This window comes from Toxotes jaculatrix, chromosome 23, assembly GCF_017976425.1.
Source record: "Toxotes jaculatrix isolate fToxJac2 chromosome 23, fToxJac2.pri, whole genome shotgun sequence".
Classification (NCBI taxonomy): domain Eukaryota; kingdom Metazoa; phylum Chordata; class Actinopteri; family Toxotidae; genus Toxotes; species Toxotes jaculatrix.
The window spans coordinates 6,950,315-6,978,314 of record NC_054416.1 but is presented as its reverse complement, the minus strand read 5'-3'; the positions used below and the strand labels follow the sequence as shown (position 1 = coordinate 6,978,314).

The 28,000-nt window shown below is 40.7% G+C and overlaps 1 protein-coding gene and 1 long non-coding RNA gene across 4 annotated transcripts; one reads left to right on the top strand and one right to left on the bottom strand.

Moving 5' to 3' along the window:
• The first annotated feature begins 1,440 nt into the window (after positions 1-1,440).
• LOC121176946 (zeta-sarcoglycan-like) lies at positions 1,441-26,550 on the top strand. 3 transcript variants are annotated; one of them, XM_041031089.1, is made up of 8 exons: positions 1,441-1,479; positions 7,567-7,761; positions 9,987-10,088; positions 16,219-16,306; positions 17,612-17,734; positions 18,423-18,495; positions 25,272-25,395; positions 25,990-26,550. In XM_041031089.1, the coding sequence occupies exons 1-8, from the start codon at positions 1,441-1,443 to the stop codon at positions 26,179-26,181; spliced, it is 936 nt and encodes a 311-aa protein (XP_040887023.1). In that variant the 3' UTR covers positions 26,182-26,550. The 3 variants fall into 3 exon arrangements, with proteins under 3 accessions (XP_040887023.1, XP_040887024.1, XP_040887025.1); XM_041031090.1 differs by lacking the exon at positions 9,987-10,088; XM_041031091.1 differs by lacking the exon at positions 17,612-17,734.
• On the bottom strand, positions 20,608-23,468 carry LOC121176947. Its single transcript, XR_005893129.1, has 3 exons — positions 23,343-23,468; positions 23,102-23,241; positions 20,608-20,710 (listed from the first exon to the last, which is right to left on the bottom strand). It is a non-coding gene; the product is annotated as an uncharacterized LOC121176947 (long non-coding RNA).
• Positions 26,551-28,000: the final 1,450 nt, after the last annotated feature.

Here is a 28,000-nt window from a genome sequence, read left to right as displayed (position 1 = left end):
ATACACTGGATCTCAAATAAGTTTTTCCTTTAATTAGACATTTTTTAAAATCCCATTATTAGTCCGCGCTCTTACACTTACACAATACAAAAGTGGGCAGCGTATTTTAGGCAATTTAATAGTAACACACACCAAATCACACAGCAAGTTCAGCTTGTATACGGTATTGATCCACATCTCTCATTGCAGTATCACTGTGTGTCCTGCAGGGTGCAACATTTACTAATCAATGGGAACAGATTCAGCTGCAGAATAAGCCTGTTAAATTTTCCGTATGTGGGGGAAATACTGAAGGAAAATCATGGAAAATCATGCCATCATAACATTCTGCTAGAGCATAAAGTTTGTTTTCTAACAGTGATTGTAAAACGACCCGTAAATGGAAAGAGACTGATGGAGATTTTTTTTCCCTGATGTCTTCATGGTGGTATGAACTGGTGGCTCCGGCCACAAACTCTGGCCTCATGAATCTGGTTTTTAATCAGCGGATAATCTGTTCAGTGGGATTTGAATTCTGCCAAGTCAGCTAGAATTCACTATGATCAAATCGGAAATTGAACGTCCCTTGCTTTCAGAATAAATCAGAGGCGATACTTCACGACAAATGAAAAACATCCCCAAAAAAGTCCCAATTCCCCAGTCTCATTCATTACAGACAGCGCCTTAAATTCTTCTTATTCATCAAGTTACCATTTTATTTTCAAAATGCTTAGAAATGCCTGTTATTAATTCTAAAACATTTAAAATACTTCACAGTGTTGAGATGTTTTGTTGCTTTGTACTAATTTTCAGTTTTGCATTTGTCTTTATCAGTCAGTCTTTATTTGTATAGTGCTCACAGGTAGAGCACATGGTCAGAGATGACTGACAAGCTGATGATAAGACAGTTCAGATGTAAATAGTACAACAACTGAAAAAGCAATAATAAAACCTTTTTTCCAATTAGGCACACTAATACACATCAAATAAGTAAAAGATAAAACTGATCAAACACAATCACAAAGTTGGTGAGAGGGAATGTAGCGGGCATCAATGCGATTGCTCATTTTCAAGACTTTTATTTTTAATTTCGCTACCGGAAGTCGTGAGCGTAACTCTGTGTGTCTTGCCAGCGGTGAGTTTTGAAGGAGAGCGGCTGGTCTCATCGACTGACCGTAAACTGAGGAGCGGACCGGAGCATCTGAGCCCGCGTATCTTAATTAGACTGTAGCCTGTCTGAGCCCCAGTCACGGTACATTAGCAGACTTAAAACTAAATGGTCTCTTAATATGTATTTTAAAAATTCTCACTTGCCTAAAACATTGGATATATGTATTTTTTCTTTTTTCTTTTTGTGAATGGGAATGAAGAAGCGCAGTTTCTGTTTTCAGTTCCCGCAGCGGCGGCTGATCTTGTCTGAACTTTGTGTAAATATGTAACTGGGACAAATGAGATTGTGACATGGAGCAGTCGGCTACTCTCGACATAGAGACGCTGAAGGTAAGTTTGCAACCACAATAAAGTACCTATTGGATATAATTTAAACTGAAACAGTCAAGTTTATCTTTGGAGTGGAGAACAGTTTGCCATTATTTTAACCTCAGTTTACCGGACGCAAGTGTTTATTTTATCTACATATTTTGCTGTTTTATTCAGCAGCCCAGAATCAACAGGTGCAGCCACTGCTTCAGTTGTTCCATAAAAAAAATCCCAGCTAATTAAAGATGAATGGAAAGTGTCTGCTCACTCTTTCAGTCTTGCAGTAGTTGCATTTCTCTCCGGGCATGAATATGATGATTAATAACCAGTGACCGGCGCTCAAACACCTCAGGAGGCCTGCCTGGAGTTCTGTATCTCTCTCTTCCACTATACCTCATATTCTATGCATTCTCCTCTTCAAGAATCACAGTAATGTGACAGCCTATGAATATTCTGCCTGCATGGTTTCTCATTATCATTCCAGTCTAGCAGGGGAGGCAGTAACCTCTGGGTACAGTATGTGCATCTCGTTCTCTGTGCTGCAGTGCAAAAAGGCAGCTCGGTGTCAGAAACCCACACAGCAGAGCCTCTGTTTGGATGGGCACTCAAGTCTATCTATTGGTCCGCCAGGCACACACACAGAGACACACACACACACAGAGAGACACACACACACAGCTCTGGGCTTAGTGGCTGGGTCAAGCTTATCAGTCAAGAAATCACTCCCGCTCACCCTGGCTCTGAGCTGATCTAGCACTTCCCACTTAGACAAACTTGCAGACTTTTCACTTTCAGCTAATTTGTCATGTTTAATGTGAGTTATGTTATTTTCTAACTCTAAGAAGGAAACTTTAAAGTGTGAGAATCCCCTGTTTTCTCTAATTAAAACAGAGGCTTTGTTTTGGATGCCTTGTGCCAGTATTTTTCTTGATAGTGCTGTGTTCAGGCTGGCACTTCCCCTGTGCGTTCGACTGATGAATGCAAATGACGCCTATGGGGTGCTGTCCAAAATGGCCCCGTTGGCTCTCTAAGGATTTGCTAAGGATTAGCAAGGAAAGCTAGTGCACTGTGCAGAAGTGTCTGTCTGTTTACATCAGCAGTTTGTCATCTTTCCTCCCTGCTGGAGCCATCATCGACACTGAGGAAGGAACTGACAGAGCTGCGAACATCTGAGACCCAACAAAACCAGCTCTCGACATTAATAAATGATGCAAAGGTCAGAGGTGCAGAATGCCAATGAGGTTTGTAGCACACACTTGTGTTGCAAAACCACAAATGTTTTTCATGAAAGTGTCCTCTAAAGCAGAGCTGCACATGAACAGCAAAAGGAAATTCTCCCTGCAAACACCCTGTGATGTTCAGTCTTGTTGGCTGTGCGCTCTGATTGAACAGCTGCGACCTTTCCTTGTGCCGGACTTATTGAAGATCTTTGATCCCCGCCGGTCTTGTACTTACAGTGGAGTTACCTTGTTGCTTTCAGCTGAAGGAAGTGCACTGCCATCCATCCATAAAGAAAGGGCAAGCACGCTGCAAAAGATGAAGCCATTGACGAGCTCCACCGATACAGTGACTCCACCAGAGATGATGGAGCCGCAAAAATTGGATTTCACATCCAAGTGGAGTGACTATCGACAGCAGCACCCTCACCCACATGCTTGATTGTCACATCAACAAAATGTGAAATGGTTACATCAATGCATTGAGTTGCACATATGAGAAATATAATTGGCTTTCCCAGTTCCAGCCGTGTACTCTGGATTCTCTGTCTCTTTGATTGGGCTTTCTGTCAAACTAAAAAGCCCACAGAACCTAAATAAATAGGTGCTTTAATACTGTATGTCAGACTTGTAGCACGATTGTGTCCATTCGTTTTCCCTGCTGCTGCCTCAGCGATTGTGCCGTGTTCATATCTGGGATGGATGAGTACAAGCTTTACAGTCATTAGTGCAACTCAAATGTTTTCTTACCTCCAGCTGCGGCGGCCCTGCGGGACTCCTGTGGCACCGCTGAGTGAGAGAGCACTCACCGATTTGCTGATTAACATTATCAAGCATTAATAACGTCTCATTTTCTTTCATTAGGGGCTTCTCAGCTGCATTTTGCTGCCTCTGCAGCATGTCACTGTTTGATCTAAACAGCATGTAGAATATCACCCTCTACGCTAATTGGTGAAGATGAGGCGTGCTGGCAGTGGGCAGGGACTGCTGGGTAATTGCTGGCTTTGGCTGGATCCAGTTGTAACGTCTTTAGTCAAAGCTCTGAGGACCGGCACCCCTCAAATCCTCTCCCCCCAAAAAGCAAAAAGGAAAGTGACATAGATCTCCACAGAAACTACAAAGGGATTGATTAAGCGTATACCACGTGTGGACAAAATGAATACGGTCATGAGGACCTTCTCCAGCTCAGTGCGTGATCTACACAGATAGCAGCTTTTATAGCTTATTGTGCCTTAGAGAAGCAAGTTGCTGTGTAGGTGTTTAGTTGCTATTAATAGAAACTACATGTAATCAGGACTGTGGGAGGTAAACCATCCGTAGCATTGAGTAGATTTCAGACCAATCTGTTCATCATAATCTGTTGACACTGTTTCTTGAGATACAAGAAACAGGGTGACAGACAACTCACCAGCCTGGGTTCTGTTATTTTTATGTATTTATTTATTTTAGTGCTCAGGAGGTCAGCTTTTTTAGCTTCTTCCAGCAGGTTGTGAAAGTTTGAGTTGGCTGTGTTGCATCCATATTCTTTTATTTAAGTGTCCATCTGTCCCTGCAGTGACCTTTACCTGACCACTGCTCCTATTTTCTAATGATTATCAGGAGTGTTTCCCTGCTTGCTGCGTTAAAAGCTCAAATTTATTAATTGTACAGTTTTGAAGTGGATGCACCTGCACCGCTTTTTAATGCTTTTGCATATTAAGAGGTAACTGTCAAACCTACTACAGCTGACATAAACTGATAAATGGGATTCACCATGGTGTGACATGCCTGCACAGCTTGCTTCGTAATCAATATTTTGTTTCCTAAAAGTCAAAGTAGTTTCTCACAGTCGCTGAGGTTGGACATCTCGATCAGTCCAGTCCAGCGTGTTTGTGAGAGTCAGCTGTGACCGGCATGCTGAAATGACAGATTGACAAAACGCCAGCCTCTATGCACTCCTCCATTTGCTCTGTGAATAACCAAGCTTTAGGAGGCATAACTCGACCAGGGTAATATATGCATTAAAACTCTTGCAAAGAAATCACAGGATCCACTAGCGTTGGGAACAGTGGGTTGCCATAGAAATTACAAGTGCTGAAGTTTCCCCTAGCAACAGTGGATTGAAAATAGACCTAATCTGTCCAGCAGGGGCTTGGCTATAGTCTAATATATTGGTTTTAAACTAAAATTTTTTTGGTAACATTTGAATTTTTATTTCATTTTTAGTGTCTCATAGATTCCAGTTAAGTTTAAGGATGTTCAATGTACTTTGAGGATCTCAGCACTATCTCCATTAATGGTTTTACCACTGTGTTGCGTCGTTGTGGAAAGTTGTAGTTGTGAAAATGTCCTCTGTGACACTGCATTGTTTATATTCACCCACTGTGTAAGCACCCCTCATAATGCTCCTGTCCCTCGGCTGTATCACTGGTTAAATTGGAATCGCTGACATTTCTAGGCCAGAGATATGGGTCATTTGTATTTGCTGCAAAGGCGCAACACCCATTTGTTAGACATCTGCCACCACTTGCAGAAGTGACCCAAAGTGTTTGTCCAAGGAAACAGTCACTTAAAGAGTGGATTAAGTTGTGAGGCAGTGATAAGGCTGTGGAAGACCCTTGTCCTGTTTGGAGACTGTCCAGTTATTCATGCTCTTCCAAGCAATGGTGTCACTAATGGGAAGGAGTTGGAAATACAGGCTTCAGTCCACAGCCCAAACATTAAAGTTTGGTTTGTTAAATTTTAAACGACTGAAATTTTCTTTTAATAGGCCAGTGAATTACTTGACAAAGAGTTGTTAAAAATTTTTGCAAATATTGCTGAATTTCTTTTAGATTTTTTTGGATTGAGACTACGACTGGTAGCTTAGTCAGTAATGAAAATAATCAGGAGTTGTATTTACAAAGTACAAAACTGGATTCAGTGTCTGTGGCTTTCTTATCACTAACATGCATCAACTGCAGGCCCTCGTGAGAGACATTGATTTATTCCAGCAGTAATATACAGTAAACCATCACAGGCTGTGACTCCGTGTCCTGGCTGTTAATTAAACCTCGGTCAAGTAATTTAGTTCCTCTTTGGAAAAGTCTTCAGCTGAGGGAAAGAGTCTTTTCTTGCTCTGCCACGGTTAATGAGAGTCTGTCATGAAAACACAGTCTAATGATAGCTGCCATCAGTGCTATTGACATGCTGAATGTGAATAAAGCATGTGGGGCATGGATTCTGAATTGGGTTATGCATCCATTACACTTCTGGAGTCCCTCTGGGAAAAAACTGTGCACAGGTGTGTCAATTATGGATGTGTGTTTCACGCAATTAAAGCATATTATAGCATATATGATATTATAAATGAATAGTGACTCCTGAAAAACCCATTTCCAGATTTACCACTGAGTCAAATCCAACCAGACTCAAAAGTAAAAGAGGGAAAAAACAACTGCAGTGATTACATATGTAAATAAATGACTTCATGAAAATACAACATACACAGGTGACAATCACATAAGTGAAAGCGTGGTCACAGTGTTTGAGACACCAAGCCATAAAGATTTTGGAAAACAGTACGATTACTTAGCAATATTTTAATTATTTTAAAGACAGCTTTCGATTTTAACAAAAGGTACAATGTGTCATCTGTTAATATTCATTACATGGGGGGTCACAACAGTCGTTTACATAATTTGACAAAATAAAACATCCTGCTGCTGCTGGACATTTTATCCATTATCTATGCAAGCGAGTGGGATGGCAGGCTGCCTCAGTGTGAATTCATCCCAACAACAGCTGAGCAGAACAGTTCAGAGCTCAGCCAGCCCTGCAACCTGTGATGGGGAGTTTCACACTGTCAGCTCGCGGTCACAATCGGCTGGAGAGCAGCAACTGCTCGCCCTCGCCTGGACAACCGCACTTGACAGACATCATCCCCCTCTGATCTCAGATCAGAGCTTGCATGTAGCAGCTTCTCGGTGGCTGGCAGGCACTTGTTACTATCTCAGCCAGAGTGGAGAACATTTTCTGGCTTCTCATAATTCACCCCTTGCTTTCATGAGTATTGGGAAATTTGTTCATAATGTGGAATTTCATATGTGAAGACTGGTCTTTACTTAAGCCATGGACTGACTGCCATGGCAACCCTCTCCATCTGTTTCACATGTTCTCCTGGACATAGATCTATAAAGCCTCCGTAATACATGTGGCATGTGAAACATTTTCCCGTGGAAGGCTGATGGGCAGTAACATTAAAAAGATCTCAGCCTGAGGGGAACAGTAAACAGGTCGGCTGCAGGAAGCCGTCACTCACAGTGACTTTCTTTTTGAACACGGGGATCCAGTTTGACAAAATGTCAACAAGTAATTAGCATTTAAAATAAAACCGTGACATGTTATTAAATCCATACAAATGAATTTTCATTGCAAAGTACATGAATACAAGCAGAAATGCCAAACGCCTCGCTTTCCACTAGTGTAACTTACATTAATCCCTATTATTAGTTAAGTTAATCTTGACTGATAATGGAATGAAAGAGGATGGGCACTTTGATTTGGTATCTGTTTTAATAAAATAAAATCATCCAAATGACCTTGTGTTTTATGAACACAGTCTGATGATCACTCTGCTCCTAAGTTCCTAGTATATCACAGATTGAAATCCCTCTCTCACACATGGATGTTTCAGGCTGTGCCCAGCTTACATTCATGGTGTGGTTTCACCTTTTGTGCCTAATGTAGTAGCCCCATTTTGCAAAAACTGTAAAATAACACAGCCAAGCTTCGACTCAGAGTCATTTTTAGTGCTGCTTGCAAGGTAATAACCGCTTACAATATGTGATTGCTTCTGTGAAATGAAAATATCCTTGACAGGCAGCCAACATAAAGGTTCCTATGTGTGTGTGTGTGTGTGTTTGTTTTCCAGATTACCCAGGAGCAGTTTATCCTCGCGTCCCAGTCCCTGCACCTCCAGCGACCAGGCTGTGATGCCGTCTACCCAGTGGGTCTGTACGGTTGGAGGAAAAGATGCCTCTATTTCTTCCTGCTGTTGCTCCTGGTCACCATGATAGTTAACCTGGCCCTCACTGTCTGGATCATAAAAGTCATGAATTTCTCAGTGGTGAGTGGCACCGTCCAAAATGAGGCCGGGTCAGTTGGACAAGTGAAGTTATGAGTCTGGAATTAATGAATTCATGTGGAGTTAATGAATTAATGTGAGACAACATTTGTTTTATGACTTTACACTGTTTCTAGTTTTCCCTGGGAAAAAAAAGTCCACTGTGTATCCATTATCACTTAATCTCTAAATTATATTTCAATTATATTTCAATCTCTAAATTATATTTCAATTAACCGATTGTTTTGTTTAGCCCATAGCCTGAGTAAGTTAAGGTTAATGAAAACTTTATCAACTAACATTAATTTAACAGTACAAAGGTCAAGCATGCTTTCTTTCTTGCTTTCTCTCTTCCTTTCTTCCTTCCTCTCTTAATACAAAGCCATAGTGGAAGAATTTATTCACACAGGCCCATTTGAAATGTGTTAACAGGCACCATCTCTCATGTTGTGTGCTTTGTCTCATCTGGATTTGATAAAGAATTAGTAAAGACTTGGCATCAGGACCCGGCTGACACAGAATGTGTTTATCTCGGACGAAAACCAAACAGACAGATGCTGCGAGCTCCTGTGACATTTTCAGGGACAATGCACACAATTTACCATTTTGTCAACAAACTCCCAATGGCAGCATCCTCCCTCTGTGACGGATGCGTCCCCTGACTATTGCTATCATTCCTCTACTCCTTCGCCCCCCCATCAATCTGTGTCATGACTGAAAGACCTTATCAGTGCTGTTGGTGTTGCTCCAGAAAATATACTTTACTGCTCCCAGAGCTCAACAAGAAAACACAAGCCAAACTACTCCCCCTTTTATTGCTATTATATTCAGTTCTTAGCAGCTACTGTATGTCATGGCGTGTTTTCTGATTTTGAGGTTGTCACTGATAGCCATTTACTGAAATGAAGAGGCTATTGGAGAATAGTTCTCTGGCTTACTACCACTGTAAGTTGTTCTGATCCCTTGCTTGTGTACATGGCTACTGCGCCAAAGCATTGGTTTTAAAAATGAAGTTGTTCTCAAAACTGCAGAAGTTTTGCCGTCCTGTTAAGGACAACGGGGTAACCTCGGGGATTGTCTTTGGCTCTACACTTTTCTGTTAAACCTCACAAAACCAAAATCTGCCAGTGGTCATTTTGTCCACCTCAGAAACTCCGCCTGTGCCTGTTCATTTCTTTCTGTCACTGATGCTGAGGGGCTGTTCCACGCCTTCAGCACGTCATGGCTGGACTGTTGTAACGCCCTCCTGTTTGTCCTGCCTCACACCTACTCTTCTGACTGACTGCAGCATGTACGCAGCTCTTCCCACCCACTAAATCACCTCGACTTCAGCACAGGACTCACTTTTCCGTCTGGCTGCTGACACACAAAGAACTCCACACCGAGCCACCCACCTCCTCTGCCCCTCTGACTTTGTCCTCCTGTCTGTCCCCAGTCCTGGCTCTCTACCATTTTTGATGGAACTCTCCCCACTGCACTCCAACTCTGTAATTCAATATCTCTATCTGCTTGTGCTGCCAGCACAATGGACTCTGTAAAGGTTTCTGCTCTTGCTACAAAGCCAACATTAGCATTTCTAGCTGTTTACTTACCGGCCTACAATAAACATTGCAAGTTCAGCATCAAACTTCATTCCTGTATTTGCTAAGAGCTGTCTCCTGAGGTGGAAAGCAACACCAGGTTTAACTCTTGTCTTGTTACTATTTCTATAATTTCTTTTCTTCGACTGAAGTTGCTTAAAACTTACATGTAGCACCTTTTAAACACGTCCCCCAGGGCCCATCTGTTCACACACATCCAAATGTTACTATGACAACTGATACCACCACCACTGATAATAATAATCATCATTATAGTAATGTTCGCATTAGTACTAAGCCATCTCTCTGTATTTCTAAATCTCGTACTTTCTTCCATGAACCTCCTCAACATTCACATCCACAGCTGCCACATTAGCCTGGCTCTCCTCAGTCTGCCTCCCACTGCATGCAGCCTGTCACCCTGACACAGCTGAGTGTCTGTGGCATTGTCACCTCGATGTCATGTCCTACTTCTTCCCTGTCACTCAGCGCTGTTGCCTGTCCACCGACCTGTCTGGCACGCAGCAGCTCCTGCTTTGCCTAATGCAGCCGAGCAACAGCAGGAGTCAATTTTTTATGCTTCTGGGAAGTTCTAATCCTTTGAATCAAACAATCACAACATCACTGACGATCATGATTATTTTTCAGGATGGAATGGGAAACCTCCATTTGACCCAGGATGGGATTCGCCTGGAAGGAATCTCAGAGTTTCTCCTGCCTCTGTACGTGAACGAGATCCAGTCCAGAGGGGTAAGTGGCTCCCTGTGCTCTTCATGCCAACTTCCAGTTGCCTGTTTATTCTGTAGCACTGACGAACAAGGAATAACTTCCATCGACTGAAACACACGTGAAAAGCTCGCACAGAGAAAGAGCAGACTCTCTAGTATTGATCCCTCAGTTTTGAGGAAGTTGTGATCAATTCATTAACAACAAAGGCCGACTTCCCTCTGAGCTCGAACTTGATGATACTTTGATGTTACCTTGCAGTTGTGCTTAGATAGGATAGATTACATTCTCTCTGTCCAATGCTCTTCTCCTCATAGTCCTCCTCATTTCCTGTCATCCCCAACAGTGCACTATCAGGGCCTCCCATCAGCAGGAAATGGGTAATAGGCTGCCTCTCGGCTCTCCTCGGGTCACATACAACCCTACAGGAGATTACAGACGATTACAGAGGGACCAGAGTCCCCCCGCTGGATTTCCAATCAAGCCCACGCGATAAATTCCCCTCTTCCACTTCCACCCTCCCCTTTCTCCTCTTTGATGTTTAGTAGATTAACCAACACAGCTCCAGTGCAAAGTTGATCCAAATATCCTTCTCCCACACGAATCACAGACAGTCTATTGGATCATCCTCTTTTTCAGTGATTAGGCATGGTGCAGAAAGCAATTTCAAGCACTGGAAGCTGGGATTCCATGTAAATTTGATTTTTGAGGGACGTAGACGGAGGAAGTGGCTCGATAGTGGGAACAATTTGCCACAGCAGATTGAGAAACAACTTGGAATTGCCCGCTCTTGCTCTTTGATGTCATAGTTGGAGCTAAATGTTGATTTAAATATAACACTTGTGTGCTTAGCAGTAGCAAACACCTCAAGGCCATAGCAGACGCACAAGCTGAACACTGGACAAAGCCAATATTTCTTCCCCCGGTGCAATACCACCTGCAGACATTTTTACTGGCTTGTTTTACAGACAGGCTGTGCAGTGGCCACCTTATCTACCGGCACCAGAGATATTTGCAGGACAAAAATCTCTGTGGGTCACTCGATATTTCTCACCTGAGGAAATATGTCAAGCACTGAGAGAGCAGGGATTATGGTTATCCAATGAGTTTACACCACGGTGCACAGTGCTGTTCTTCAGTCAGATAACCACCATTGATCAATAAGCCATTACCACAAACATCAGTGGACTCCTGTAGTGCACCAGATATCTTAGAGTTAAATATAGTATGTTTTTTTTAATGAGTCCAAGCTGCTATACAGACAAGTTGCTGAACTCAAAGTAGCTTTAGTCTTATTTCTCATGGATCAATCAGTGCTTTGAATTTTCATCAATGGCCAAAACCATAATCTGTGAATACTGAGTGGAAATAGCTCCCGCAGTGTTTTTTGGCAGTAACTCTTATAGCTGGCAGCAAATTACAGGCTAAGTAGCCCCTGAAATCAGAGCTCTCAGTAGCATGTAGTGAAATGAGAGCCGTTAACCGTGCACATACAGTTTACACTGCTGCTAATCCTCACCAGTCTTTAAAAAAAAAAAAACACAACTAATGTTTTCTGTAGAGTGTTGCAGACACTTTTTCAGGTCAAAAGATAAAACATGGAGGTTTTTCCCCTTGAGGCAAAACATTATCTGAATGTGCATATGTGATGCATATGTTTTGATGTATTTGTAATTTGCAGTCATTCTGAATTACATGCCGCTGCATTTCTGCTGTATGTGGCTGTACTTAAGTGTTATCAGTTCAGTTCAGTTGGTTCCATTTTTCATCTTCATTTATCGCTGCACTGGCAATTGCATGCAGCTGCTCAGCACCCAGGTCAACAAATGCACCCGCTATTAATGAGAAGAAAGCAAAGACACTGTTAATCACAAAGCCAAAGGCTGTGCACTTAAAAGCTGGATGTGATGGTAATAAATATGAATATCCAACAATATCTTTAAAAAAAAACAAACACACACACACAAAGTCATTAAGCCATACAGTGAAACCATATTGTGGTGATTTGGAAATATTGAGTTATTTTTACAAAATCCTGTCGTCCAAATTAATGATCCTGAGCAAATATTGCTGTTGTAGTAGTTGTAGTATTAACCTGTAGTATTACAAGTTAATACTCAGCCCTGAACACGATGTACTACATAATGATGATGAACATTAATGTTATTAAAATCATGATACTGTTAAAAACAATATTGCTCAGCCCGACTGTGGACTGATGCAGACTACATGCTACATAACGTAATGACCGATCTCACAATATTTCCCACTTTGTGGTGGCGAAGTGCAGACTCAAGTGCCTTGGTGTTAAAGCTTCAAATTTCCTGCCTGCTGTGCACAGCAGTGTGTGATCCCAGGTCGTCACAACTGCCTCTCCAAACTTCTGATTTGGTAACAGTGTGCCTCTGGCAGGTGAAATGTCAAGTGCAGAGCTGATTTCAAACACTTGAAATTTAGAGCCCCATTGTTTCTTTCACATCTGAAATTATGGGTATTATGGTTTGAAGGTTCAAGTGTAAATTGGACTGCAGACCCTCGATATTATGATCGTTTTAATGTGTGAGACTAATGTCAGCCTCTTTTTTGCTGTAGCTTTTAGTCATAACTGTGCTGAGCTGTCTGTCAAAGCTGACAGGCAGATGGATTAAATATTCTGTATATTATTTTTTCTGCCCCGGGGGGCTTCCCCTATGCGTGTCTGTCTATCCATCTTTCTATCCATCCATCCATCCATCCATCCATCCATCCACCTGTCAGCTTTGACAGACAGCCCAGCACAGGTACATCTGAATTGTTATGGCAAACAGAGGTCAATTTGAGGACCAAGGAAAAAAGATTCCACCACACAACCTTATATCAAATGTTTGAAATCCACTTTACGCTTAAAATTTCAAGCATATGATTGCCACACAACAGCTCCAATTTACCCTTTTTGAAAGCCACAATACTACAATAATTTCAGGCATGTGAAATCAGTTTGACACTTGAAATTTCACCCACCTGACAGCTACAAAGCGACTGTAATTTCAGGCTTGTTGAAATCTGTGTCACACTTGAAATTTCACCTGCCGGCAGAACATTGCATTCATAATTTCAAGTGTTTGAGAAACCAAATGTTTCAGCAGGCATTTCTTAACCCTTTCACTTTTGTCATCCATAAATTTAAAATGGATCAAATAACGCTTGTTCAATAAGTCAACAACATATTTGTCATATGTTGTCTGTGATACTTGATGTGGATGTTGTTGCCATTAACAGTTTGGTTTCTGGCAACGCTGGAGTAATGGCTGTTTTTTTTTTGTTGTTGTTTTTTTTTTTTTTTGTGAAATTTGTTAGCCTCAGACACTCCAGAAAACTTCCATTTTACATTTCTGTCAGACTTGATAATGTTGCCACAGTGCTACTGTTGGGTTTTCTTTTTTTTATTTCCTGGAGCTTTCCAGTTTTCAAAAGATTTTCCTAGAAAGTTTTATATCTGTATTTTTACATCTTTCTGACAAGAATATGTGTGAATCCTTGCAGACTTTGCTTCTGTTTCAATAAGGAGTTTCAAAATCTTTTTTTTCGGGAACAGTCATATTTCATCTCGTTGAGATAATGCATTGTTTAGATTCTTGCTAGATTTTCTGCAAACACTTGAAAAGAATACACAAAGGAGACAAGTTCTGGGTTTAGTGATTTGTGCTGGAATAGCTCCTCTTTTTCACATTGATCAGGGTAATACTGTCTGCTGCGGTTTAAGGCCAACAGAGGTCAAAATAGATTCCTCCTCCTGTCTGCTCGAACGTGCTCAGAGAGGAAAAAAATCAGCTGCTCGAGTGTTTAGCCTGCAGCCTCTGGTTGAAGTCCACTGATGCAAACAGGGGCTGGGCGTGAAGAGAAGCAGAAGGCCAGGGATGTACAGTAGCAATAATTTCTGAATAATTTGACCTGAATTTTTTTTTTACCCTCTCCAGCTTCATCTTCTAGTAATATTGCTTAGTGACGACACTGCAGAGATGAGAATTTACAAGTCCACTTCTTTGGGTGTGAGAGCAGTTACAGTCTGTTGTTGTATTTAAAAAACACACACAGAAAAGCCTGCTAAAATCATGACTGTATGCGCTGTCACTGCCTCAGTCTGAAAACAATGTGGTATGAAGCAACACAGTGCCCAAACACCGTTAATCCAATCTCTGCTGTTCAGACTGTTGGCTCTCGTTATCGTCTCGGGGGACCCTGACTGATCTATAAATAGCCTCAGATGCAGGTGTACCTTTATTGGAGTGAAACTTCTCCCTCACTAAATCTCACCTGCTTGCGCTGTATAAACATGACAGAGACGACTGTAAGCACCAATTCTGAACTCAGCTCTGCAGATGAGGACTGAAACCATCCACTTGTTTAACTCTCACTAAATAAAATCAAAGGAGCAAAATGCAGCAGCGGCGGCGGCAGTGCCTTAAAAATCTGAACATCCTTCAGTTTGCAAGAACCAATTTAATTTGGCCAACGGTATTACACTGAAATAGAGGGGCTTTTTAATATGAGAAATATTGAATGTGCTTGCAAACATGTTCAAAAACAGCTCGTACCCTGTATGCAAAGAGCCTGCCTGCAAGATTTAATATTTCAATGAGGAAATTAAGTCATAATAAGCATACCCTTTCAACTTGTGACATGTTTTTTTTTTTTAATATTATATTTACTTGTTCAGCTCAGAATGCAAATTGGCTTCTGGCACAACAATCAAATATAATTAAAATTTAAATATATTTATGCAAATATTTGGTTAGGATTACAGTTAAACCCTGAGCAGAGCTCTTCATCTGTGCTTTAAAATTCAGCATTTTATTTTACACTCGCTCACAGGAAGGCAGTCGCATCATATGAGGTTGCTTTGTCTCTAAACACTTTCTTCGAAGCAGTGTGCCGTGCTCTTGCTTTCGGCTGTGATGTTATTCATTGTATGCAGGAAAGCATCCTTTGCCTTACAGCAGCCATGGTAATTTTTCAGTCTGATGGGGCCCAGTGCACCTACAACAACAACAAGCTCCATTTATGTGCACTCACTCTGATCTGCACTTGACCTTCCTCAACAGGCGCAGCGACTAAAAAGCCTTTTATGTGATCCCAAAGAAGTGTTGAGAAGAGCGACGGTGTCTCAGTAACGGCCCCTCGGGAAACGGTTTAAGACCTATAAACTCTTTAAAGGGATACTTCAAATCAAGAACTCAAATTTCTTCACGATGCCGTGCCTCCTGGAGAACTTCGGTTCATGATGCGCATTTATATTGGGGAGGAGCAAACCGGGAATGAAAATGAACCAAATGACCTCCGCAAAGTTACGCACCACACAATTCGATGCTTCTTTTGACAGAGTGCGTAGTTAATCACACCTGTGACTGCGTCACAGCATAGCTATTGGCTCAGGGTGAAACTACAACCGAATTCATATAAATGTCACCTCTATTTACCAATAACACAACAAAGAAAAACTATTAACATGAACTTTGTAAAATATAAGGAGGTGGGGTGTTGTCATATTGCATAACAGTCATTTACAATAGATGTCAAGGGACCTGCAGAGGGAACTAATGAACAATAACTTTTCACCACAAAGAAACTAGTCGTATTTTAAATTCATTCTTTGCAGAATTATAGACAACTGAGGTAAAACGGTTGCACGGAATCAAAGCCTTTTCAGCATGCACACAGCGACACACATTCGTGTGCCATCATTCAAATGCCAAACAGCCATAAACTTGCAAAATGCAAAACTGCCAGAAAGCAGAACAGGTCCAGAGTTACAATGTCTGCAGTGAAGAAAAGGAGACACCTACGCCTGTCACAGATGGAAAACACACATCTTCAGCTAAACCACCCTGCCACCGCCTTTCTCCTAAAACTCTACCTACACATCATTACTCATCTTTAGATTATTTAGTTTCATTTAGTGGTTTATATCCGGGAAAGACTCACTTGGGAAAGCACAGCCACATAGATTTTGGAGGCACACGGCAAGTGTCACTCAACCAGCTTTCATGAGTGTTACGTTTAACCAGTAAAACAATAGCCAAAGCTTTAGAAATAACAAACCATAATTATCCTATACTAAAAGTTCTGCTCACTTCCTCTCTTTGTCTCTCTCCGTCCCCACTTATGCTTCCTGTAGGACAGCTTGTTGGTCTTACGATCAGAAAAGAACGTGACTCTGAACGCCAGAAACAACCAAGGCCAGCTGACGGGCCAGCTCACAGTGGGTGAGTCTCTTGTTCTTATCACTGTACATATCTAGATGTCTCACCTGAAACAGTAAATTGCCACCTGCCTCAGACAGGTGATGGGAAACACACCTGCTGCGATGTCACTGTCTGGGGTGTGGCCCAGAGGTCGTTTTAAGCCCTAGAGCAACAGTTTTGTGCCCCAGTGTCATTTGAAACTCAGGTTCATTTACACTTATGACTATCTATCTTTTTCTATGTACAACTTATTAAAAAGTGATCTTAGATTAATCTGGCCCTGGCTGTAAATTACCCAATCAATCCTATTTATTAATGGCTTTAATCAGCATTAGCACAACAATTCATCTTTAAATTCTCTGTGCTCGTGTCTGTGCCTGTTAAAGACTCTCAGTAGTTTCTTCCAGACGCTAACCTTTGATACGCTTATTGAAAGGGCAATGGATTCCTCTTATTATCATCAAGTTTAACCATCAGTCAGTCCAAATTACCAAAGTCATTTACATGATTAATGACCACTGGAAAGCAAATGACCTGCTTATTAACATTAATAGCTATTGATCTTAGCCAACATAAGTTGGGAGTTGATGCTGATTTGACAAGACTGGTGATATGACACTTTTTGGTCACGCTTGACCTTCCTCCAAAAATTAGCGCCTTGCTTTTGTAGAAAGTTCATTTTGCCTGAAATGAGATGAAACTTGGCGAGAATAATTAAATTCCCAAGCCGTCGCAGTCCGTGGATTAATGGTAGAGAGAGGAGGAGGAGAGAGGGAGGGAGAGAAAACGGGAGACGTTAAAAGTTTCTGCATGCACATCTGGAAAAACACCAAAGTCTGGAGAACAGGAATTAGTATTCCTCACCAGCGGAACAGATTACTGATTTGTCTCCAGTTATTGTAAAAGCATGGCTGATCCAGCTTTGTTGGGCGCCTTTCATTTGCAGTGCAAATGAAATACTTCACAAAGTATTTCAGATTGCTAATAGTCTTACAAGCCCAAACATAGTTTCCTAAAGCTGATTTGCAAGAAACACATAAGACAACCTTTGACAGTGCAAAGAGAACATTAATGTTAAAATTACAGACCAATACAACTTGTTAATTGGAAATCTGTCTCTAATGCTTGTTAAATATCAAAGTAAAATATATGTTTAGTCCTAGAAACATTCGTAAAACACATGAACAATACAGCAGAACAAAATGAATACGAAAAGGTAGAATTTTTAGCATATACATCTTGCCGTTTTATTTCCAGCACTTTACTTAAATGCCCTCGGCAGTGCTTACAGTTTTTCTCGTCCAACCTGCACATGTCTGTCTGCAGGACCTGAGGCTGTGGAGGCCCAGTGTCAGAGGCTGGAGGTGCGAAGTAGAGACGGAGGGAGACTGCTGTTCACTGCAGATGAAGAAGAAGTTATCATGACAACAGAAAAGTTCACAGTCACAGGTAAAATGTGCCTTACTCTCCACTTACTATCCTTTGATACATCAGAAATACAGAATTACTGGAAATGGTCCAACAGTAAATGTCAGTGCTGGGTGTTGTATATCCTACTAGTCTCTTGTACAACTAGTACCAGAATTTTGGTTCCAAAACTATAGTTTTTTTAAAAATACATTTTATTTTGAGCGATATAAACATTACTTTCATATCTTTTTTGGTTAACGTGAGTCAAACACAACACGCTTTATGTGAACTTTGCAGAAATGAAATCCAGTCAGTCATATTTTGATATATTTAATTAAAATGTTTGAATGGAAGAGTAAGTAAACCGTGTAGTTTGGTTCAAACAAACTCTGCTGTGTTTGGCCAGTTGGTTACATTTGTTTAGGATGGTGTGAAATCTGTCAGTTAAGCTCTGAGGCTGATTCAACAATAGTTTCTGGTGTGGTTGGTTTGTGGATTGAGGTACAGTTATTTACAACCACATGCCAAGTGAAGGGAGTTAAAACAAAGGTGTGTTGAGCTTGTTGCACAGTAGCAATTCCCTCATGATGTTTAGGTACCAGGGTTTGAAAGACAGATTTTACACCAGCTTAAACGTACAGTGTTAAAGCACACATGTTGTGTTAGACACATGTTAGTCGGTACCAAAAAAAGTGTTGAAGGTTCGATGTGTACCTTTTATGTACAGGCTCCGAAGGCGCTGTTTTTGGACATTCAGTAGAAACTCCCCTGATCCAGGCGAGGACTTCTGAAGACCTGAAGTAAGTTCATTTTCTTTGACTTTACAGAAATTCATTAAAGCTTAATGTCACATGTTCATATCCTGTTCAATTAAAATGACGATCTTTAAATAATGATGATAAATGTTCCGTGGCATTTCAAAGTTGATGTCTGCACTGAAACCCCACCACCCAAAAAAAAAAAAAAAAAAGGTCTGGCAGGAACCATTATTTAACAGTATCATTATCCTCAAGCACCCTCTTGTAAACTCAAGCCTCTACTGCTTAGCTCGTTATCACACAAATTTAAAACTAGATTTGACCATTATATTAATTTCACAGCGGGGTGAGCTAATTTGTTAGTTATTCTCTATAGCAGAAATTGATTAAAGCGTAGAGAGAGCACAGAGAAAGTGGGTAAGGTTGAGATGCGTATTAGATTCGAACACTCCCATGCATGTGATCCCCACTGCACTCCGCCTGAGGCTCTGAGCCCGGTGCCGGTCCATTAACGAGCTATAACGAGTGTGGTTTGTTGTCCACCTTACTGGTCCTGAAGGGAGGGCTGGGATCAAAGTTGGCAGAAAAAGCAGTGTTCTGGCAGCTAATTTCTCCAGAGTGAGAGGAATACTGATGAGGTTCACTTTAAAGCGCACACACACTCACACACACACACACATACAGGACTCACACACACAGGCTCAGCTCAGGGGTGACCATCTGCAGTGTGTTCAAAATCTTAACGAGAGTCAAGCGAACAGGAAAACAGCAACGTGACTTTTGCTTGAACAGGATTCACATTTTCTCCTATTTAAATGCACGTCTGATCAAAGATGTTTAATTTAAACATTGTCAAAGTTTGATTATGTTTGTGTGGTTGAGTTTAAAAGCATTCTGCATTTTCAAAAATCTGTCGTTTCTGCAGGCTGTTGACTGGCTTCCTGCACTAACAAATTACTTAAATATTTCCAAACAAGCAAATGCACAAACTGTACTTGTAAGGCTGTTCAATAAACCATCACTGCAGTAGCATCTTGTGGTATTATATATAAAAAGACTGGCAATGTTTTATGGAATCTAAAAAAACAAAACTTTCCAAGCCTTTAATAAATGTTTTTCCAGTTTAAATAAACTCCTAAACGTCCACACTCCAACTCCACACCACTTGGTTAAGCTGCTGAGAATTTCACTTTTGATGTACAATAATTACCTTGCAAATTCTGACTGAAAACACTGTGAAAATGTGCATGGTTATCCCAGTATTTAAATGTTTATTGTATTTCTCCCCTCTCTGTGGCTACGGCGGGTTCTTCCACCCCACTTTTGAGTACAGCCGCTCAGAAATGCTTCTGCCTTCCTACAAGCTCTGTCACATGCACACAACTTGGCCTTTAGACTATGCCACCACACTAATGGTGACATTGCCTGAGAGCACAATACATAACTCTTCCAGCAGTTATGGCAGATTAGTCTATACCCCTATTTAACTTGATTTGACATAAACACCCAGTCACCACCATGGAGCAGAAAAGAAGCACTGACTCCTCTAATGGTACCAAAGCAGACACGCTTTTCATTATACAACCACACAGTTATGAGCCAGAATAGCCTGATGATTGATTACACATGTATAAATCTAATTTATCATCTGATATGATGACATCATACTGTATAATTAGGGTGACAGTATCAGAAAAGATTGACTCACTGAAATGAAAATTATTAGAGCTAATGCACCCATTTTCTATGCTATTCTATTACCCCCAACTCAGGCGAGTCAAGAATCTTTTTGACCATGTTGTAAAGCAAACATGTAGGTTCTTCTAAAAGCCCAACATTTGTGTTAAAAATGGAAAGTGCATCTTTTTTTGCGTGTGATTATGGACTTTTTGTTCACATTCATGAATTCCTCCCCTCACTCCACCTCCCTGAAAGTGTGACAACTTAAACCCTCTTTGCAAACCACTCACCACCTGTCAGTAGACCTCTCTGGATGATAAAGACACATCTTGGCTCGCTTCCATGTCACTCCTCTTTTCCTCTGTAAAAGTTGAGATCATTCTCTTTGTGATGTGTTTTATTTCTCTGCAAGCCAACGGAAATTTGGGAGAAGAACAGAGCGGAGGCAAAATCAAACAAACCCACCTGAGATCTTCCTCCCCTTTGAAACACCTGTTCTTCTCTCGGAGGGCTTTATCTGTGCACACTCACACTCAAGTTTGTCTTCATTTGTCATCGTCGTGCTGCTTCTGAAACACTGCATAAATATAATTGCAAAAAAAATAATTAGAAAAGCTGTCAAAGATTTACAATCTTTGAAAGCTTCGTAGTAGGTGTTTACATAATGGACATTAAGTACTTACACAGCGGCATAGGAAGGGAAGCATAAAGAACATGTGAACATTTTATATCATCATACACAAAATGTAGTATAAACAAAAATAAAAGGTACAGTATAAACACTTTTTATATACTAATATGAATAAATAAATTAATTTAAAAAATGCACTTAAGAGACTGGGATGTGGCGGGTAAAGAAGTGTGACAGCATCAAATACAGTTGTTGTACTTGCAGCAGCAAAAACAAAAGTCCAGGAGCGCAACTAATGATTATTATTACTGTGATTGATTAATTACTTGCTTGGTCTATGAAATGTAAATAATAATTAATGCACTTTCTAATTTCCCACAGCCTAAGCATTCATCTTCAGATGTCAGGTTTTATTTAACCAGCAGTATAAAATCCAGAAATATTTAATTTACAATGATTAAAAAACAAACAAACAAAAAAAACAGAAAAGCAGCAGTTACCCTTCGTTGGCATTTTTGCCTGAAAAAGGCCTCAAATGTTAATCAGTCATGAAAGTTGATTTAATTTTGTCAGTCATCTAATCAATTAATTGACTAATCATTTAGGCTTAGGTGAAGTTAGTATGTTACAATGCAAAGTCAGGAGTGTAGAAGGTTAACAGTAGAATAGTGTGATTGATTAATAGTCCATTACTTTTGGTCCCTGCAGCTGACAGGCTCCTATTTCACTCTTTTTTTTTTTACTCCCTTAGTTCGTCCTCTTTGTCATCTGTGTGCCCAAAAAACTTGGAAACAAGTTTGTGTATGATGACTTGTGAATAATTGTCCCTGTGCTGAGGACCTATCAGGAACAGAGACCTTGATGCTGAGGTCTCTAAAACAAGGGGAGAGCTGTTATAAAGTGGATATGGTCCTGCAGGGGAGATGCGTTGGTTTGTCATGTCCAGCTCGCAGCTTTGTTGCCTTTAGTCACAGCTGTTGTCAGGCTCTGATCAGCTCCTTCACCTCACAGTCACCTCTGTAGTTCAGTCTCACTCTCAGAGAATCCTCTGGTGCTGAGTTTGAGGACAGAAATCCAGCAGTTATTTCCAGAAAATTTGGGTCTGAATATGAAAATATTTCTGTCAATTACATAAGCAGAACATTTTGTATCTCGTTTTGGAGGATGGTGCTCTGATTCCTGATGCACGTCTCACATCCGTCAGAAAAGGCAGGGAAGCTGTGGGATGAACGCTGCGGTGTTTCTCTCGGTGAAGCTGGTTTGCAGTGTAGAATCTTTCAACATTTTACTGTGATACTTCTGTCATCGAGTGTGTTCACGTTCAGAGAGACATGTCTATTCTCTCAACATCTATTCAGGACAGACAGTGGATGGGCGTCTGATCAGGTCTCAGCTGTGTCGAGAACAGACTTTTTTTTTTTTGCGGACTGTGAATAAAACTGCTGTTTAAAAGCACATGGGAATCTGTAGTAAGACAAGTCTGACATTAAAAGCGAAAGCAGACCAGGCAGGATTTGAAGGCTCTGTGGTTCCTTACAGTGCAGACATCACATGGTACATTCCCAGGCCTGGCATCAGAGGAAAAAAGCTTTTCATTTTATTTTCTGTGCAACTTTCTGCTACCAGAGCTCTCGTCCTCCTCTTCAAGTTTAAAGCCCGTTTGCAGTGCGGCCAGCTACACAAACTCCTCTCTAGTTGATCTGAGCAGCTTTCAGGACAGTCTCAGCAGGAGCTGTGTCCACACGAGAGTGACAGGTTCATTAAGAAGATAAAGGCAGAGGAGAACAACTTTTCTTGATACCACTTAGCTCTGGTCAGATTTTTCCAGCCCCAGTTTGGTGGGATTGAGATATAGTGCAGCAGAAGTGTATTTTTATTGACTAGTTTTGACTGCAGTAGAGAAATATGGCGTTTTTCTTGTTGTTGTGTGAGTCTTGCTTGGCCATGAGAGAAATGTTTGGACAGCAGACATTACATACTAATACAGTGGTAATAATTGGTTTGCTTCATACTCACTCCTCCATCTGTCAGTATAAATAAACATCTATCATTGCTTCACAAAAGTTCAGGCTCTGAGGCTTGAAACTCTTCTAAAGTCAGTTAAATGCTGAGTCAACTGATGGTTTAATTTAAAATCGGTGAGGACGATGGAAACGTGGGCCATTGATGGTTAAATTAGATGATGGTTGGATGTAGTCCAGGTTTGCTGTAAACTTGATATATTTTTGTGTATATTTATGCATTTTATTTGGTAAAACTAACATGATGGTGGTGGTGGTGTATAAAGTCCATCAAAACAGAGTGTGTGTGACAGTGAAATATAAAAATAAACCTTACTTTGCCGTCAGAGTCCCCTCAACGACCAGAGTAGATATGCTGTATTTAAATCAGCCTCATCCACTGTGACATCAACTCTGGCCATCAGCACGTGTCCAGCACAGCTCTCTCCTCCGTAGCTCTGCGATGCCGTGACCTTTCTGTGGATGTAAAGGTCAACATGAATGCATCAAGAAAAGCTGGTCAGATTTTCGAGAGAACGGGAGAACCTGTTGTAAACAGGGTTTATGACTGCACATACCGCACTGGTTATCTGTAGTGAGGGCTTTGCAGATCGGAGTTTTCTGGATGGAGCCAGAAGTCCTCAAATTACTCTGGTACAAGAAGCTTGGTACTGAGGAGGATGGATTTTAGGGACTGGATCTGAAAGAAATAGAGGAATTTATTAGGTTAGGTTAGGTTTAGTTCAAGTTTTAAGACTCTCAAAAACCATATATGTAAAATATGTAAACACTTTATGTTAAATTGGAAATTCAAGCATTTCTTTCCAGAACATGTTGAGCTTCTGAAACTCACACATGCAATGAAACAAAGTTCTAGTTCATTCATTACATTTTAACACAGTTATAAAACAGTGTCATTTAACATGGAATATAAGTCCTGAGCAGCCACTGTGTATTTCAAATTATAGCTCAGTAATAGTGATGGTTACTGGTTTTATCAGTCAGTAAAAGTAGATTGTAAGTTTTCTGTATATGAAACTGGAAGCAGGCTGAGGTGGTTGTAAAACCCAAGACATTTTTAAATTAATTCATTTAATGCTTTATTTTGGACTCTGTCTGAAACAAGCACTCTTCGAAATTGAATACTTTGTCTTCTGGCAGAATTTTCCTGCACGCCTGTGTGTGTGTGTGTGTGTGTGTGTGTGTATGTGAGCCTAGTGGGTGATGACAGAACTGTTTTGAATGAAGTGAAAATATCACAGACATATCACTAACTTCTCATTGCACAGCTCAGTGCAGAGTGTTTTTAATGGCTCTTTTAATGACTCATCCATCCAAGCCGTGGATAATCAGTGGATGCTTGAGAAATAATTATCTAAACATGCGAAGCTGAGGGGCACTCGGAAAACACAGATCCTCGTGGCTTGCTAATGAACGGCATGGTGTCAGGAGAAGAAATGGCAGGTTGCGTTGCTACTGGAGATGGACTGAGAGTTTGCTAATTTAATTTCAATTCTGAGCAACAGAAGATCGAAGACATTCTGAAAATTACAATAAAAAGTGCATCTGTCTTCTTTATTCCTACGGTTGTAAGGCACAAACAGTCCCAGGTCAAAGGCACATTTCACAGATCCTCTCCAAACTGTATCTACTGAAAGCTGATTTAAAGTCAAAGAGGCTTTTCAAATGCAGATGAAATTCATTTGCCTTTCTTTTTCTTTTTTTTTTTTTTTTTCTCCCCTTATTCCACAAGCGCATAATCCGAAATGTGTGTCACTTTCAGAAGGTCTGGAGATTTAAGCGATTTCAAGACAGCTCCTTAAAGTCTTCCATTTAAAATTCATTGAAAACAGATTTGGGGAAGATGGGGGGAGAAAATCAATTTGAAACGGTTATGAGTTATGAAAACAAATTCCACATTGATTGGCTCTCACACTTATCTTTCCCCGTGTAAACAAATAGTCCACAGGAGGAAAATGCAAATTGCATTAGCCTCAGTGTTGCTGAAGGTCAAAATCAGCTGATACAATTATGGCGTGTTTAGGAGCCATACTGGATTATAACAATGAGAAAAGTTACTTAAACATGAACAGCAGCTTTAATATTCCACAGGTGGTGAAGTCATTGGTTTAACTAACACCCAAAATACATTTATGCAGCAGGCGTCAAGCAGAAATATCAATAAGCCGGTTTGTTTTTTCAAATGTGAGACATTTTGACTCAATTTTAAATGCCTTGCTGCCTTTGGGTCTGTTATGAAAAATATAATATGATTGAATTCCATCAACCTGCCCTAAATCAGTAATTACACAGGGATATTCATAAATGATGAACTGAATAACAATCAATTTAACCTTGAATGAATCTTGTATCCTTAACAATTAAATCATACTCAAAGGCAAAGTTTTAATAATGCAACCAGAATGAATAAAGTATAAACAGAATAAATCGATGGGTTCATGCTCTAAATTTCTGAGCATGTGCTCGTTTTCTTTTTTTTTTGTCAGACTGGAGTCTCCAACCCGTACTCTGACCATGGAGGCTCCCAGAGGGGTCGAAGTGAGCTCCGCCAAGGGACCGCTGAAGGTCAGCGGTCGAAAGGACCTACAGCTGGAGTCAACAGAGGGAGAGGTGAGAAGGCTTAGAAGTTTCACTGAAAATTAGACGTTCCTCTTTCATCCCTTTACCTATGTGCATCTTAACTTTTTTTTTATATTTGTTGTATATTTTTAATTAAGAGTAGTCCAGCAATAATGTTTATAATGTTAAATTTTTGTTGAAATTATTTTAGAGAAAATTTGATTCAACTTCATGATCAGTGTAATTGAACTGTATTGTGTTATACTGACAGGATTTTCTATTATTTTGTCCACCCCTTTTATATTAATAAAAGGGGTGAGGCCAATGCAGCCTCTGTGAGGCTGCATTTTTCCACAGTGGTGCTGTGAGCTAAACGCTAACATGCTGATGTTCACAATAGTGTTTTGTGTTAGCATGCTAGCATTTGCTAATTAGCACTAAACACAGTGTTCCAAATAAAAATATTAAGTAGAGAAATGAAGTTTCCTTCTTCACTGCTTACTCACCAGATGAGTCCTGCTGTATTTCACTCCTGATTGCACCGCAGTCATTTATCAGTTTGAGTTGGTAATGCATCACTTCAGGGCATCTCTGGTGATGTTATTTGAATGACTTCCAGCATGTCTTGGATGTTTCTCCTCTCAGATTCTTTTAGATGCCAACACCATACACTTTGGGAGCCTCCCGCTCGGCGTCTACACAGCGTCCTCCAGCCAGGTGTCCCAGGAGCAGGTCGTGTACGAGGTGTGTGTCTGCCCCAGCGGCAAGCTCTACCTCTCTCCTGCAGAGAGCAAGTCCACATGCCAGGCCATGAGCAACATCTGCCTCTGGAGCTGACCTGGGAGCAGTGTCGGTGATCAGGGACACCTCTAACACCTGCTCTGCTGCAGCTGACATTGAGTCTCCTCCGCTGGAACATTTGACGGAGAGTGGAACTCGACTGGGTGGAGATGGAGCTCAAACTCTTCACTGTCTGAGCTGTTTGAGTTCAGATTAGTACAGAGGAATCCGAGTCTGATACCTGCAGTGGTCTACCTGAGGTCAGGACTCACCACTGACGGTGTCTGAGGACAGGCAGCCAGAGCAGCTCTCTGAAATCAGGAATATCACATACAAACAAGAACATTTCCACTACCTTATATTAGAGTCAGAGGACACAACTTTTATTTTTCTACTCTAGGTTCATCGTAGACATGCAGTGACTGTTTTTAGGATTCAGAGGGAATAAGAAAAGACATAACACAGGTGCCTTCAGCTGTGAAAGAAGTCATATTGAATCTGTGTCAGAGTCTGAGGTTTCTGAAGCTGTGATGGTAGAAAGTGAAGTAAGCACAATTCTGTCATGTTTCCCCCCTTACACTCCAGAATTTAGATGATTTTGAGTATTCCCAATAGATATTTGTTTTTTTTTCCACTGTGTTAGCAGCCGTTTAATTTGAAATTAAACATGTTTTTATGTGGCACACATTGTACTTGAAGTTTAACCTTGATAAAGACGTGTGAAACAACATAAACATGCTGTTTTAAATGTTGAGGTAAACGTTCAAAAAGACACGCCCACTTTAAGGTAAGGTATTCTGGTTTTTTTTGTTTGTAAATGATGCTGATGCCACAACATGAGAGACTCAGTTGGACAGTAGTGGAGCAGAGCGTTGTTAGTTCTCATTTAATTGCCTGCTAACTCTTACATGTTAAACCCCCTCTCAGTGTGTGAACTGCACTCCTCTCTGAGGCAGCAGCCCACTGTGGAGTTTGACTCAGGAGTCTGGCTGACCTTGGCACTGCAGCTGAGAGCGAGGCAGGCAGCCATGTGTCAGCAGGCCTGCTGGAGCGCAAAGTCTCGCTCCGCCACGCTTCCTCATCCTCCATCATCGGCCTCCGACGGAGACCGCCTGATTTGGTGAGAGCCGTGATGGCATTCTAACAAGAGCTTAGCTGCTCTGTCCACTTCCTGCTTACTGAGTCTTTTTTCAGTGGCATTGTTATGTATTCCATTTTTTTTTTTTTTTGTGAGTGAAAAAACACCCATACAATCACTCCAAATAGCTAAAACAAAAAAAAAAAGTGTAAATTGAGATTCATCTCATTTGCCCAGATTGCATGGTGGCTGATGTCGCATATTGTGTTGATGCTTTTCCAGCTAAACAGAGTGACAAATCCAAAAAACATGAATTGTATTATTACATCTAATTTAAACTTCTACTGCCACATTAGATTAAATTATTTAGAACAGTTGTTTGACCATGCAATTCAGGGCGCGTCACATCACCTTTTCAAATGAAAACCAGCAAACAGACACATCTTATAATCCTGAACCAGATCATTTCCGCTGAAAAAAAATTACTTAAACAATTAATTTAGAATCAAAATAGCTGGTGATTAATTTTCTGTCACACCACTAATCACTTAAGCCTCATATCAGAGTTCAACAAGGCTGTGAAGCAAAACAACAACAATAAAAAAATAAAAAACATCCAAATAAGCAAGGTGAAATAAGTGTTCATTACTCAAAACAAAACAGGCCAAGTGATATGAATCAATACCATTTATGTCAGAGGCCTATCAATCATACCAAGTCTGGTTTGAGTTTTATTATCCTGGACTTTGAGAGATTTAAGATATAAAAGGGAAGGTTTTGGATAAAATATTTAGAATT